The following is a 15,382-nucleotide window of genomic DNA, read 5'->3' as shown; positions in this document are numbered from 1 at the left end:
GTGATTAAAATGACAAAGTTGGAAGTAAAGACTTCTCATATTTATTAAAAGTGCCAAACACATCTCTAGCCACCACCAGAGAGGTCTAGTTTCACTGTACTTTTCTCTCAGGATTATGTAATAAGAAAACGGTCTCAAACAGCAATGAATAATGGAGAGCATTCTTTCTGTCATACTGGAGTATCAACGTGACTCAGTAGGCAAGTTTCTGTCAGAGCACAGGCTGAAAACTGATGCCTAGGATTCAACCTTGAGCTTCAATAAAGGTCACCTTTTAATTTGTGAAGTGTTTTTTTTTTTTGTTGCAACCAAACAAGATTGCAACGCAACCAAAACAGATTGTATCGCAACAAGTATAACTGGCAAGAACACTGAAACTGACCAAACAGATCGGTTTATGAAAACAATACACATGTACACTTAAATGTATTAACCTAGATATTTTAGGCAATATAGAAATCCTGGCCAGGACGCGTCCTGGGAAAATGGCACGTATGGTCACCCTATATTGTGCTGTATGTATAGCAACTATTATTTAACTGAATCATCTGTAATAAGACCACAGTAACAAGGAAAAACCACCAGTTACGTCAATACAACTATAATTTCCATAAAACAAACTGTGGTATTTATGAAAAAATAAAGGTGTAAGATATTTAGAGACTCTGAATACAACTGCAATTAACTAAAATTAAGCTGTTACCTTCACTCTCTTCACTAACTATAGTACCACTGTAGTAAATATACATTATAGACAGTGGTCTGTTGTTTCCTTTTATTACAAGTTATTAATTTCTCTGTCTTCAAATTAAACCAGCAGCTCACTAACACCAACGCACCTTTTAAGAAAAAAAAATGTTTACAATATCGGCTGACAAAACATCAAACGTTTAACGCTGCTGTGAGGCGTGCACGCGCAATATCCAAAATGTTTCATATTTCGATCAAAATCATTGCGAGTGTCTCACGATCACGCGCTGACTGACTGAACTCCACTGACACCTGTTTGCGCAGAATTTACATTGAACGGCGGAACGACCTAAAAGCGCTGTATTTATTTAATAATACAAACACTAGAGCTTACAATACAGCTATAGTGATTAATCAAAAGATATATATTGCGCCCACCTCTGGGATGACCGCACTCGAGACGCTCGCGCGCTAGCGGCGCCAATCCACTTGTTGATCCTCAGGCAGACCACAGACAAAAGCGATACTTACTGCAGACTGATTAATATTCCGCCAATGAAAGAGTCCTCTAGCAGCGGCTTTTATCAATAAACAGCTTTGTGTTTTGAAATATCCATCTTCTACGGTGCGGTGTGGCTCAGCCACATTATTTGTTCGGAGGTAAGTGTAACTGATATTCGCCCCTGTCCGAAAGATTGTGGGGTGGCTGTTTTAACCTCAGGAAATGACGTCACGCAAATCCCTAAAAGTGGATTTACATTTAAAGGGCCCGTGTGGAGTGAAAATGGGCTCGACACTTTTAACACTCGGCTACATTATTATTACAATATTATTAAACTTACATTTTTATTATCTTTCGGCAAACTATAATCAGCTATTGTCTGAGTGTGACATGTCAGAAAAAGTGTTAATCAGTTAAGCAGCACATCCTAATCCAGTTTCAGAAACAAAAATTGACTGACAGAAATGAAAACATTCATGAGAACTATTGGAACTTTGTGTACTAAAACTGCATAGGCCTATCCCCCATACTTTACTATAGTACAGTAATCAGATGGTAATACCATGCTACTGATTTCCAAATTAATGTACTATGGTATTTACATTACTAATAATGCCATGTATATACATACCATCATTTGCCTAGTCGTTTTATCTTTTTATTTGAAGCATCGGTTAGATTGCAAATAATATGATTTCATAAAATGGAATAAAATGATACAATCTGAAGATATAATTCAAATAAAAAACTAATTATAACTTGTTTTTGTAAAGAAAACGCATGTAAACACACGTACACAAGGCCAAACATATTTAAATGTGGCATATAAAAAATATGAAACATTTCTAAAAATATAAAGGCTTGGGTAAATCTAAACTACTTGCTCATCTGGGCCAGCAAAAGATCCTTATTTTCTAGATCTTATTTTCAGCCCTCAAAACGTCAGGTGCTTAAAGGTGCTCTGTATTTGTTTATTTATTTTTTCCCCCAACAGCACCACCCACTGGTTTACCGAGGGCTTGGAACTGCTGCAGCTTCAAAGACTTTCCTCCCTGCCAATATCTTCAAAGAAGGAATTCAAATGTACAATGTAATTAAAAACAATATATATCACATACAAAAACAACCCAGATCACACACCTTACTTTATTTTAAAGATTTTCTTTTTAACAACAGCACCACCCACTGGTTTACCGAGGGCTTGGAACTGCTGCAGCTTCAAAGACTTTCCTCCCTGCCAATATCTTCAAAGAAGGAATTCAAATGTACAATGTAATTAAAAACAATATATATCACATGCAAAAACAACCCAGATCACACACCTTACTTTTATTTTAAAGATTTTCTTTTTAATATACAACATTGTATGTACACTTTATAATATTTTCATAAAAATGGACAAGTGGCACAACTTGACCTTCCTGTTTTTTGCAGCAAATAAAACATTAACACCAGTCTACAATTGTACATCTTTGTTGAAAAAGTGCTGTCCCACAAGGCAGGAGGCATGTAGTTTCTCCCATTTCCATGCCATATTCCTGTTATAAATGTATTTTGGTAAAACCTGTAACCTGTTGAGCATAGAATGGAATTATTTGGTCCTAAAACCAAGGTTCTCCAGCAATTATGACCACAAAGAAACGTCATATGATTGACTGTAAAAGTAGACAGTAACTTACAAAGAGTACAGGCATGGATTCAACTCGGCATTCAACTAGAGATGACCTGTGAAACTGGGCAATGGGTCAAAAATTTAATTTGAGAGTTTAACAATGTTAATATGATGGCTTCTAAACAAAGACTGCTCATAAAACTAGGGCTCAATTAAATAAACTAAAAATCAGACAGCCTGAACCAGACACCAGCTCTAATGTGTTGAACCAGGCCTAGATCAACCCTAAACATGTGATTTGGGCTCTCACATTCACACAACAGTACTATAAAACACACTTGCACATACAGACATCAGAAACATACAGGACTATCACAACACACATACTGGACACACTCTTAGCTTGCGGGATAATTTGCGGGTGCAGTCTGCTACAAGAAATAAACTGGTCAACCATAAACAAACTCCAATGTTTATTCCAATGCTTGCCTCTGGGCAGATCAAATTTCTAAATGACACTCTTCTTATAATACAGCCTGAACCAGACACCAGCTCTAATGTGTTGAACCAGGCCTAGATCAACCCTAAACATGTGATTTGGGCTCTCACATTCACACAACAGTACTATAAAACACACTTGCACATACAGACATCAGAAACATACAGGACTATCACAACACACATACTGGACACACTCTTAGCTTGCGGGATAATTTGCGGGTGCAGTCTGCTACAAGAAATAAACTGGTCAACCATAAACAAACTCCAATTTGATCCTCCAACACGGTACTGCATTTGACACACTATGGTGTGTAACATTTAGATTTAACAACAACACAAAAAGCACTTTTAATCGAATATCTGATTTTAAATAGTAAGGACAGAGTTTATTCTTTCAGGGAATGTTTGCCTCTGGGCAGATCAAATTTCTAAATGACACTCTTCTTATAATACAACACCAGAGGAGTGTATAAAAATAATAATCAATCTAATTTTAAAGGAATCTGCTATATGTTCATTTCTGTGGTTTGGTGGCCCTGAATTTATTATTCTACAGTCTTGCTGGTTCTTGTATTTCATAACTGTGTCAAGTTGAGGAAATAATACCTGGGAGGAATATGTTTAGTAATTAAAGTTAAATTTCATTTTTTTCCTCACACAAAGCTATTGTTTGATTTCAGAAGATTTGGAATATAGTGAATATTATGGTATTTTTTCATCTTGTAAGCTTTCACTGTACTGTATGGAAAAGAGCAGCACCAACATTTTTCAAAACATCTTTTGCACTCCACCAACGAAAGAGCATCATATGGGTTTGGAAAGACACATGGGTGAGTAAAAAAAAAAAAATCACAATATTTTCATTTTTGTATTCTTTTAACTTCTGCTTGAGAGACCAAACTGATATCTTGCATCACAGCTGTACTGCAAAGTGCTTCAAAGTCCAGCATTTCAGTTTGACAGGAAAAATAAATAAAAATGATTTTCAATCTGCGCCAAAAAAGGATAACAAAGCAAACAGGAAAAATGATCATTGTCGTAAGAAAACCGTTTTGTAAGTAGTTTCTTATGTTGAATGAGCAGGGCTCAATATTGAAACTAAAACAATAAATATTTCTAATAAAAATACAAATGTTCATCTGCAGCACAGGCCTGGATGTGAATTGATTTGTGGGTGTTGTTTGTCTCCAAATAAGAGGTGACCACATATAAAAACACTCATTCATTTACGGGCCTGCCCTTACACACATATGGCACCAGCAATCTCCACTATATTCATTATTAACATATATATCTGTTAAAACCCTGAACACTCAAAGTCCCAACAAGTACCTAATTCACCTTTGTTAGTTTTTTCTCTCCTCGTTGAAGCCTGGCATATAGTCTCTTGCCATCGTAAAGTGCAGCAGTGCTTGGTTTATGTCCTATGTTCCTGGCTCGAGATACTTCTCCATCGCTCTGACATGGAGCTGTGATATCACTATGTGAAGAAGTGAATTTCAGCATCATTTTCGGGAAAAGCTGGCATTGCATTAGTTGGATTCGTACAGCGTGGACACGAGTGGTTTCACCAGGCCCTCCTCGTAAACCTTCAGTATGGCCTCACACACAAACTTGAACTGGCTCTGAGAAGACAGAACAGAGGGGAAGTCATGGTGAATGGAAGACGTGTCAGTCTATCATGCAAAAGCAGCTAAACGTGATTGCAGTATGAGAAACTGGGATGAGAAAATAATTCACAGTGTCTGTGAGTGAGAGAAAGAGCCGGGAGAATGCACATAAAACCACCATGGAACAAACCAAAAGACATGTTTGCATGTTAAGAAGCAGATAATAAGATGTGGACAGGAAAAAATGAAAGTCAAAAAAGTTCAGGTCCATCCTTCAAAATCATTCACCAAGTGAAGCCAAAGAAACAGCAGATCTCTCCTATACATGTTCAAAATAATACAAAAAAATCACGTACAAATGTTTTTGAAAGCAGTCTCTTATGCACATCAAGGCTGCAGTTATTTGATCAAAAAATAAAAGTCACAAAAACAATAATATTGCTATACATTACAATTTAAAATATAATTTTTTTATATATTTTAAAATGTAATTTATTCCTGTGATGGTAAAGTTACATTTTCAGCAGCCATTACTCCAGTCTTCATTGTATCATGATTCTTCAGAAATCATTCTAATATGCTGATTTAGTGCTGAAAAACATTTTACACATTATTATCAATTTTAAAAACAGATGTGCTGCTTAATATTTTTGTGGAAATCGTGATTCAAAAAAAGCATAAATTCTTTGTTTCAAACTGGACTTGGGTCAATTCCCTGCTTTCCCCACTCTTAACCGCACACACAACAAAGCAACAAACACAAAATGACACCGTTATAATGGGATCATGACAAATGAAACACTGCAAACAAGATCCTGAGTTCAAAATTAACATTTGCCAAGTGCCTAATGCAAGTCCAAAGCATTCATTTGAAACAGATTTTTTTTAAATAATAAAATGTCTTTTCTGTCAGTTTGATCACTTAAATGCATCCTTGCTGAATAAAAGTATTAATTTCTTTCAAAAACAATTTACTGACCACAAACATTTGAATGGTAGTGGATGACCAATAGAAAAAGTGATGCCTTCGTAACACCACTAATGAACTGAGCATCAGCCCTTTCTCCTTCCTGCTGTCTAATTAGTTAGGTCTCATGGTCAGCAGCCTCTGGACAGACAGGCCTCATTAAAGTACAACAGATCATGCTGGAATCACAGCTGCATCATTGTCTCAGGCTCTGGGAGTCCCAGCCTAGACAAGACCCCCTGCTACAGCAACTCTCCTTCTTCTATATATGTGGAGCTGCTGCATTTTACATGTGAGTGAAAATGTCACAAATATATTTTTTGTTGTTTATTTAACATGTCATCATTAGCTGTGTAGTATTCCGCCTCTTCCCAACAACTGACGGCAGAAAGCCAAAAACAAACCCCCAATAGTTGACTGACGGAGGCAATGACAGGTAGAAAGAAGGTGGGCAGGACTTACAGGAGTCTGAATCATCATGGCCCTCTGATCCCGCATAGTTCTCACAATTTCTAATGGATACACCGGCTGGCCGCACTCCATCAGACACATTGCCGTCTCCATGGTGATGAGCACTCCCGTCCGGCCAATCCCAGCGCTGGGATATGGAAGAGGGCGAGGGGGAGGGATAAAAAGGGGAAATGGTAAGCCAACACTTGATTACACTGTAATTCACTTTGGATAACTACATTTAGAAACTACTTTGTGATATAGACATATGAATGACCTGCAATGGACCACAACAGGCTCGTCCTTCCCAGCTCGTTTACTTCGGACCAGAGCAACGAAATCCAAGAAGTCCGTTGAGTCATCTGGTACACCATGATCAGGCCATGCCAGGTACTGGATTTGGGTCAATTCCCTGCTTTCCCCACTCTAGAAGTACACACAACAAAGCAACAAACACAAAATGACACTGTTATAATGGGATCATGACAAACGAAACATTTGCCAAGTGCCCAAAAATGAAAATGATGTTATCATTTACTCACCCTTATGTCATTACAAAACTTTATTTTGTCTGTAGAACATAAAAGATTATATTTTGATGTTTTTGTCCATACAATTACCCATACAATGGGTAGCAAAACTGGTTACCAACTTTCTTCAGAATATCCTTTTTTTTGTGTTCCACAGAACAAAAAAGTCATACAGAATGACATGAAGGTGAGTAAATGACAAATTTGTATTTTTAGGTGAACTATCAAAACATCAATTTGGTAACTTTCTCAAGAACTGCAACATTGTATGGTTCAAGTCAAATTAACAATATACTCAGACTGTTCACATGCAAATCTGTAATACAACTCACCTCAATGTGAGTAAGATTCATATCCCTAACCAAGAAAGCAGAGTTTCCTTCCTCAGTCTGACAGGAAACCTGAAAGCCGCCGTATGTAGCGCTACCTGAGGGGTTCGGCCAGTACTGATGGCACTTCACCTGTGGTAGAAAGGGATCAATTGACGTAAGCTCAAGAAAATTTAAGAAAAGATTGATTACAATTAATAGTTCCTTTGTTAAAATAAAACCATCACAGTTACAATGTCAAAGATCAAGATATACATACACGTCCTCTCTCGACCTGAGTAGTGAGCATGACTACCAAAGAGGAGCCCTGCTCCCACGTCATCTGCCAGAAATCCGGGCACGTATTGGGCAGCGGCCCCTGGCAGGCGATATAGCGGTTTATGAGACTGGAGGCAGGAATTTCCATCTGCGAACATGACAAAACAACATTACGAGGGGCTATTAATCACAATCCATCATTCCTTGCATGTTTGAATTTGGTGGAGATAAAATAATTATGAGTCACTTACATTGATGTAATTTGCATTGATGTAGTCATCTGTGCCTTTCAAGATGACCCTAGTTGCATCATCTGACAAGAAAACAACAAACCATTTCATGTTTTATCACTTCCACTGGTTGTTAATAAAAAGCAATGGTATGCAGCAATACTCACAAGGTGAGATGTCTCTGTAGCGGTTTTTAGAAAGATTCTGAGGTAATTTGGCACATGACATTGTCATTCCAGGCCTTTTCCGATACAGTTGCTTTAAAATAAAAAGGAAGTCAGTCAGTCTACAAAAATCCCAATGAATGAAAACTCATTAACAGACACTCATCTTTAAGTATTCAAACCTTCCTTTCAACTTTTATTTAACTTTTATGAATTTCATACATGAATTTCCCTCACAAAACAGAGAAATCTGGCATACTGACAGTAAATCTAACCAAAACTGAATACTTCATAGCAGGGAGGCATTTTCAACGCATAAATAATGTATATTTCTGCACTGTAGAACTAGTATCTTGAATTCTACAGTGGTTTGTTGACAAGTTTTATATAGGAACATGTCTCCTTGAGTCATATATTACACATTTTGAACAACATATTCACAAACACAAGACACACTAAAAGGAAGATATTAGGGCTCCCAGATGAAAGACAGGAAGTAATAGGAAGTTCTTTTGATATGACCGCATCCTGAACTGAACTGCTGTGGATTTCAGAGCATGCTGTAAATGAGCAATTTAGATAAACAATTAAATATGAACTTGAACCGCTCTTTTACCAAGGAGAACAAAAGACAAATGATCATGGTGCTCACTATTTGTAATCATTTATGGAGTAAAAACTTTTGATTTGTTCCAGAATCAGTTTGTTAACTCACATCAAACTGGGCCAGCATAGTAACACTGTTGAGACCCTCCTTTAACTGCAGCATTGAGTCCCTCCAGGCGTCCTGGTCCAGCTGTGATGGGTCTGTGGGAGATTTCTCTGGGATGTACTGAAAATCTGGCTCTGTCTCCAATTTCTCCTCAACTACATCGTAGATAGCTACGCAAGGAGAGTATAAATGTGTGATAAATCCACAGAACTGGAAATAATTTTACTCCAACAAGCCATAAAAAGTGAATACATTAAATCAAATGCTACCTTTATTCTTAAGTTTGGAAATGTTAATTATAATGTGTGCATTTAAAGTGATTTTGGTCTTAATAAAATGATTATGTAATCAGCACATCCCAGCTAAAAAAGATTTTAGTGTAAATACCTAGATATCCCTAGTATTTACTTCATTTTAATGGTGTTCATGTGAACTTATATTGTAAATTACCATTCAAATGTTTGGGATAAGACTTTTTTTTAAAGAAATTAATACTTTTATTCAGCTAGGATAAATTGATGTGACAGTAAAGACTTTGATAAAGTCAACACTGATAATAATAAAAATTGTTTCCAAATTAGCATATTAGAATGATTTCCTAAAGGATTATGTTACACCAGACCAATAATTTTAATACAATTTCACAATATTACTGTTTTTATGTGTTTTTTTTACAAAATAGTGCAGCATTGGTGAGCATCAGAGACTTCTTTCAAAAACATTTAAAAAGTCATACAACTCCAAATTTTGAACGGTCTTGTAGTTATTTCTACGTGACTTGAAGGCATCAAAGACTAGTGAATGAATCAGACCAGTACTCACCATTGGGTCGCACCAACAGGATGAGCTCCCCCGAGTGGCTCTCACAGCTGGCCTTGATGAACATGACCACCTGATCATGCGTGTGCTCTGCAATATCTCGACCGTTGATCAGCACAACCTGATCGCCCTCATTCAGTCGAGGCACACACAAATCAGCCTAGAGAGAAGACACACAAAGAAGATGACGAAATTCAAAGTACTTGCCATTAGATGACAAATTAGGTTTCAATGCATTATTTTGATTATTCTTAAATCAATTAAGAAATATCAAGTAGGAAAATCCAACCCATATCCAATTTTGAACGGAAAGCAGCATAAATCCTTCAATACAGGACAGTTCACTGCTAATCCTATAGGGGTCACTCTTTAATGAATCAGTTTTTATTGTCTTCAACTATAATCCCAGCTGCCCTATAAAAGGCAATACCACAGTATTTATGACAATAAACAGCCTATTAAACATACCGATGTTCCAGGCGCTACTCGAGACACGATAATGGGCATCTTCTGATCAGAGCCGCCCTAAAAAGGAGAGAGAGAGGTGATTTCATATGGAATCATTAAATCTTCAACAATCAGTCACAGAAAATGAGAGATGCAGAGCATTTACCTTCACATTAAACCCAAATCTCCCATTCTCATCCGGTTTCATCTTGATCAGGACAAGATTGTCATGAGGAATGACTCCGTTGGGCTAAAAATGTGAGAAAAAAATTACAATAATGTCAACATTTGCATGTCAATTTCTCTGTTCTAATTTTAATCATTTAAAACAGCACATTTCAATGGTTTTAGCTAATTTGCATTGAATTTTGCATTTAAAGCAGTGTATGACTAGGCACCTTCATACATTTCTGACTGTCTGTTCAAACATGTTTCAAGTCATTGTTTAAGATCTTCCTAGTTTTATTTGCACACTGACATGTAAACCTTCAGAGATCAGGTGAAGCTACTTAAAGGGATAGTTCACCCAAAAATTTTAATTCTGTCATTATTTACTCATCCTCAAGTTGTTCCAAACCTGTATGAGTTTCTTTTTTCTGCTTAACACAAAAGAAGATATTTTGAAGAATGTGGGTAAGCAGTTTCTGGTCCCCATTGACTTCCATTGTATTTTTTTTCCCCATACTATGGAAGTCAAACAACTGTTTGGATATCCACTTTCTACAAAATATATTTTATGTTAAACAGAAGAAAGAAACTTATACAGGTTTGGAACAACTTACAGGTGAGTACGACAGAAAATAACAGAATTTTCATTTTTGAGTGAATTATCCTTTTAAGGCCATTATGCCCCCCCAAAATCTAAAACTCTTATCAACGGAAATTAAAGGGACAGTTCACCCAAAAATGAAAATTACCCCATGATTACCCCCTCAAGGCATCCTAGGTAGGGAAGCTCATATTGACCATTTAACTGTTAACCTAAAGTAAGTACTTTGACCGATTAATACTATCAGTTAAACAGTTTGAAAGGTTTAAAAAAAAAAAAAATTCCATTTTTTTTTATGTTTGCTGCATTGTTAAAGAAAAGTATTCTATTCATATTTGTTAACTCACGGGGGCGTGTTGATACGTGCAACCACACGTGCCTACATATTTCGCTGCGCAATCACCTGCTCCACTTTCACTTAACTGAAGTAGTAAAGGCAACACAATGGAAAAAGGCAATATTGGATAAATGATTATCAGAGTGAATCTGTGGGTGAATGAATTCTGAATGGGTTATAGCCTAGAAAGCGCGCAAATAGCGCTCCCCCTTATAATCATTAAAAAGCTGTCACTCATCTCAGTTCTAAGCGATCTCACAAAGTTCCGTTATATTCAATGAAACTCTACACTACTGCACAATTAATCTCTTATTTACATAGTGTGTACATTTTGTTTGTTCTAATGAGAGGATTCGCGAGCGTGCACAACTCAGAAACACTGAGCAAAAGTCCAGCCTTATGAGCGGTGAGTGGATTCTAACGTAAACACCTCTGATTGGCCATTGCGTTCATGTCTATGATTGATAACAAAAAAACTGTGTTTTCTGCCACGAAACAGGCTGCGCTTCAGACTATGCCCCCACAGCATGTTGACACGATGATTGATTAAAAAAAAAAAAAAAAAAAAAAAAAAAAAAAAACACACAAGTTGTGCACTGAGTCAGACCTGCTATTTATTTTTATGCCTGACGAAAACATGCAGTTCTTCAAAGTGCATCAAAGGTTTCAGTGTGTGTTTTCATTTTGTCATTATTTAAGTGAAAAATATTTTGGCCTATTTATTTTATTCTTTTTATTTATAGTATTTTATTCTGTTTTTCTTTGATCTCAGAAGCACAGCAGGTGCATGATAATTCAGATATGTGTGAATTCTGGTTCTGTTGTTGATCTGTTGTTCTGTATCCTGCTGTTTGCATATGTTAAAATAAATCAATTAAAAAAAAAATAATAATTATATATGTATATATATATACAGTATGTGTGTGTGTGTGTATTTTTAAAGGGTCACAGACACTCATCCATTCGATTATTTATTTAATACCAATTTAATATTGTAATCTTATCAGTTAATGCTTAATGTTCGGATAATGTGCGGTGGTTGTTTATAGGGAAAAGCAGATGATGTAGGACGAAGCCGTGTGGGACACTTTTTATGATGGATGGATACACTTTATTGGACTTCTTTTGGACTGTTGAAAAATAACACCCATTCACTGCCATTATAAAGCTTGGAAGAGCCAGGACATTTTTAACTCCAATTGGATTTATCTGAAAGAAGAAAGTCATATACACCTAGGATGACTTGAGGGTAAGTAAATCATGGGGTGATTTTCATTTTTGGGTAAACTATCCCTTTAAACAATTTCCAACAATTCACATGTTTGAACAGCTTCAGAAGACAACTTAGCTTTTTCACCCCTAATTTAAATAAAATTTAATCTTTTATTCTCCTCCTTATTTTATGTTTTTATGTTATGTGAACATAAAAATATAAAAAATATTAACACACTCAGGCAGTGAAAATGATTTATGTGCAATAAACCAAACCACCAAGAGCTTTATTACTTTTTGAAAGTGCAACCACATCAGCGGTGTACCATAGAAGGCAGGGACGCAGGACTATTAATGCCAACTTTGGAGAGAGGAACAACAAAGTAGCACACAGACAGTCTGGGTTGAGCAAGTCAGTTGATGTATTCTTACCGTGGCCTTGTCTGTTGCTATGGGGATATTGTACATTTGATTGATGTGGTTGTCCAAGTCCTGTTGGGAGTGGGACAGTATAAGCTGGCTCAGGTTCTTCCTGGACTGTTTGGGTGGGAGGGCGGGGGGCGGGCCTTCATCTCCTTCCGGAGACCTATTAAATTAAGGAAGAAATTTAAAAACATATATAAATGAAAGAGCATCAAAACCATACTTCAAAACATCTCATTTTGTGTTTCACAGATAAAAAGAGAGTCAAACATGTTTGGATCGACACGAGCATAAGTAAATAATGTCAATTTTCCATTCAGGGTGAAATATCCCTTTAATAAAAGGGCTCCAATACCATCATTTTCATGCAACACATGAATGACAGTTCAGCACAATTCAGCTCAATACATTTCATTCAGTTGAAAACATTATACTGTGACAACCCAGTGAACCACTGAATTATGCAACACACTTGTGTTTTAGCTTTCACAACTGGACACACACTTCCAATGAACACTACACCACGTAGGGTCACGAGTATCTGACTGTGTGTTTGTATATAGGGCGTAAGGGTGTGCACGTCTGCATGTGTGCGTTGGCTCCCACTGACCCCATTTGGCTTTTGTGTTCATTTCAAGTCGTGTTCTCACCCCAGCATGGTGTCAGAAAGTGACCGCTCTGACCCAAACTGAACACATCATGCCTATACAGAGCTCCTGAGCAGGTCAAAGGTTACATAGAGCAAGTGTCTGTTAATCTACGGATAGCAGGCACATACAACACGACCAATGTAGTCCGATTCTGAAACAAATGATTCTTATGAGCTGATTTTTTTAATGAATCGGTCAAAAAGACTCACAAACACTGCAAAACCAGAATTCTGCAAGTCCTTTCAGGTTCTGAGTTTGGGCACCAGGTGTTTATTTCTTCATTTAGATCTGTGACAGACACAAACAAGCATATGCTGTGTGTGTGTGTGTGTGTCATTTTATCAACGACCCAAATTACATGCATGTATGTATGTTGGTCTATTCTTTAGGTGTGCAGGAAGATAAAGCAGAAGAGAAAGCATTATGGATCATAAGCTATGCATACATCTGTGTGTTAGGAAATAGGCATGCATACTCAGTTCCTCTAAATGATATATAATTAAACAAAGCAAATCAAATCATGACAATGATGGCACATATAGTATACCGTTAATACCATAAACATCTCTGACACAGACCCTAAGATATGCCAAGTGTCTATTACTGTTTTTCTCTCACCTCTTCTGTTTATTTTACATTTAAATTTTCTGTGATTACTCATGCTCAAACTTTGTTGTGAAGAAAATTGATTTCACACCTTGTCCTAACACATATCTGATGTGTATTACACACATATGGAACCAGATGTTGGACTAATGAGATTTCACTGTGGGCAGGGCTACCCAGAGCAATTGACATGTATGCATTTAACAGATACTTTTATCCAAATCAAATTACAATAGAGAACATAAGCAATTCATCACACAGACAACAACATTTGTAGTATATGAATACAGGTAGCTCAGCAATGCCAAAGAATTAGAAACAAAGCAACTGACAATTACATATTGCAGCTGTGGCTGGTTAGGACATGGTGTTATGCTATTTTGCATTTTTAGAAACTTTAGACGTTTTAAACACACAGAAACTTTTGTATGAATGAATAAACTGCAAGCATTATAAAAATGTAGAAATGTAACTGGCAGCAGTAAATACCTTCTAATATAATGTATTCTATAATCACGTCACATTCTAACACCAGACTTTCTAAAAACGCACACAAATGAACCACAAACTCTTAATAAAAATCTTAAACCACATTCACCCAAAAATGAAAATTCAGTTATCATTTACTCACCCTCATGTTGTTCCAAACCTGTATGACTTTTTGTTCTGTCTAACAGACAAGAAGATATTTTAAAGAATGTTGACAACCAAACTGTTTCGTTTATATGGACAAAAATACAATGAAAGTCAAAGGGAACTGAAACTGGTTGGTTATCAACATTCTTATTTTTTTGTGTTCTGCAGAAGAAAGAAATGCATAGGGGTTTGGAATGACATCAGAGTGAGTAAATAATGACTGAATTTCCATTTTTAAGTGAACTATCCATTTAAACTATTTTGTGACTGACACTGCAGGTGCTGTCAAATTACTCTGACCAGTTACATCTGAGTACATAAGTTGTTTTTTTTTGCCACACACCCATTATCAGACAGGTTATGTGGTGACACCAACCACTGTAAACAGGTCATTTCTACAACAGCGTAAAGACTGAAACCAGGGTTTCTACAGACATGAACAAGTTAAATTTAAGACTTTTTAATACCACATTATATGAAATTTAAGACCTAAACCTGTAATGGAAATACACATTACATTACATACATATATGTAATATTTAATGTGTTTAACGTAAAAAGAAAACAAAATATCATCACTGTAATAAATTATATTTAAGATATACAGTGAACTTCTCATATCAGAAGACAATATTCCATGCAAAATATCCCCAACAAAAGCACCGCATCACCAAGATTTTTGGTGGTGCAAACAATTTATTCTGAAGCAATATTTTCATCAGTGTTCTATCGGATTTTACATACTTAAATCTGCATATTTTTATTTACCTTTACAAAGGCATATTTTTACAAATGCTTAAATAATGTTTTGATATATTAAACATAAAACGTTGAATACTGATATCTGAAATTATTTAAATAATAAAAAGGTTCTTTAAATGTGAAATTAAAACTGCCAGTAGGTGGCAGCAAGTCACTGTTAATAAGT

General features: G+C 36.3%; 1 protein-coding gene across 4 annotated transcripts in view; it reads right to left on the bottom strand.

Moving 5' to 3' along the window:
• Positions 1–2,529: 2,529 nt before the first annotated feature.
• ptpn4a (protein tyrosine phosphatase non-receptor type 4a) overlaps positions 2,530–15,382 on the bottom strand; it is a 59,120-nt gene continuing 46,267 nt past the window's right edge. For 2 of the 4 annotated variants that reach the window (XR_001635528.1, XR_001635526.1), the window contains exons 16-28: positions 12,572–12,725; positions 9,988–10,071; positions 9,843–9,899; positions 9,378–9,534; positions 8,559–8,725; positions 7,847–7,937; positions 7,701–7,762; positions 7,451–7,597; positions 7,195–7,323; positions 6,610–6,758; positions 6,345–6,480; positions 4,647–4,930; positions 2,530–2,925 (exon numbers count right to left, since the gene is read on the bottom strand). Coding sequence is in view for 1 of the 4 variants with exons in the window: in XM_016501796.1 (XP_016357282.1) it covers positions 4,838–4,930; positions 6,345–6,480; positions 6,610–6,758; positions 7,195–7,323; positions 7,451–7,597; positions 7,701–7,762; positions 7,847–7,937; positions 8,559–8,725; positions 9,378–9,534; positions 9,843–9,899; positions 9,988–10,071; positions 12,572–12,725 (1,426 nt within the window). In the remaining 3 variants the exon portion in view is untranslated. Of the gene's footprint in view, positions 2,926–3,341; positions 4,931–6,344; positions 6,481–6,609; positions 6,759–7,194; positions 7,324–7,450; positions 7,598–7,700; positions 7,763–7,846; positions 7,938–8,558; positions 8,726–9,377; positions 9,535–9,842; positions 9,900–9,987; positions 10,072–12,571; positions 12,726–15,382 lie in introns of those variants that run through there. The other 2 variants (XR_001635527.1, XM_016501796.1) reach the window with 2 other exon arrangements.

This window comes from Sinocyclocheilus anshuiensis, unplaced genomic scaffold, assembly GCF_001515605.1.
Source record: "Sinocyclocheilus anshuiensis isolate Anshui unplaced genomic scaffold, SAMN03320099.WGS_v1.1 scaffold1404, whole genome shotgun sequence".
Classification (NCBI taxonomy): Eukaryota; Metazoa; Chordata; class Actinopteri; order Cypriniformes; family Cyprinidae; genus Sinocyclocheilus; species Sinocyclocheilus anshuiensis.
This window is presented reverse-complemented; position numbering and strand designations above follow the sequence as displayed.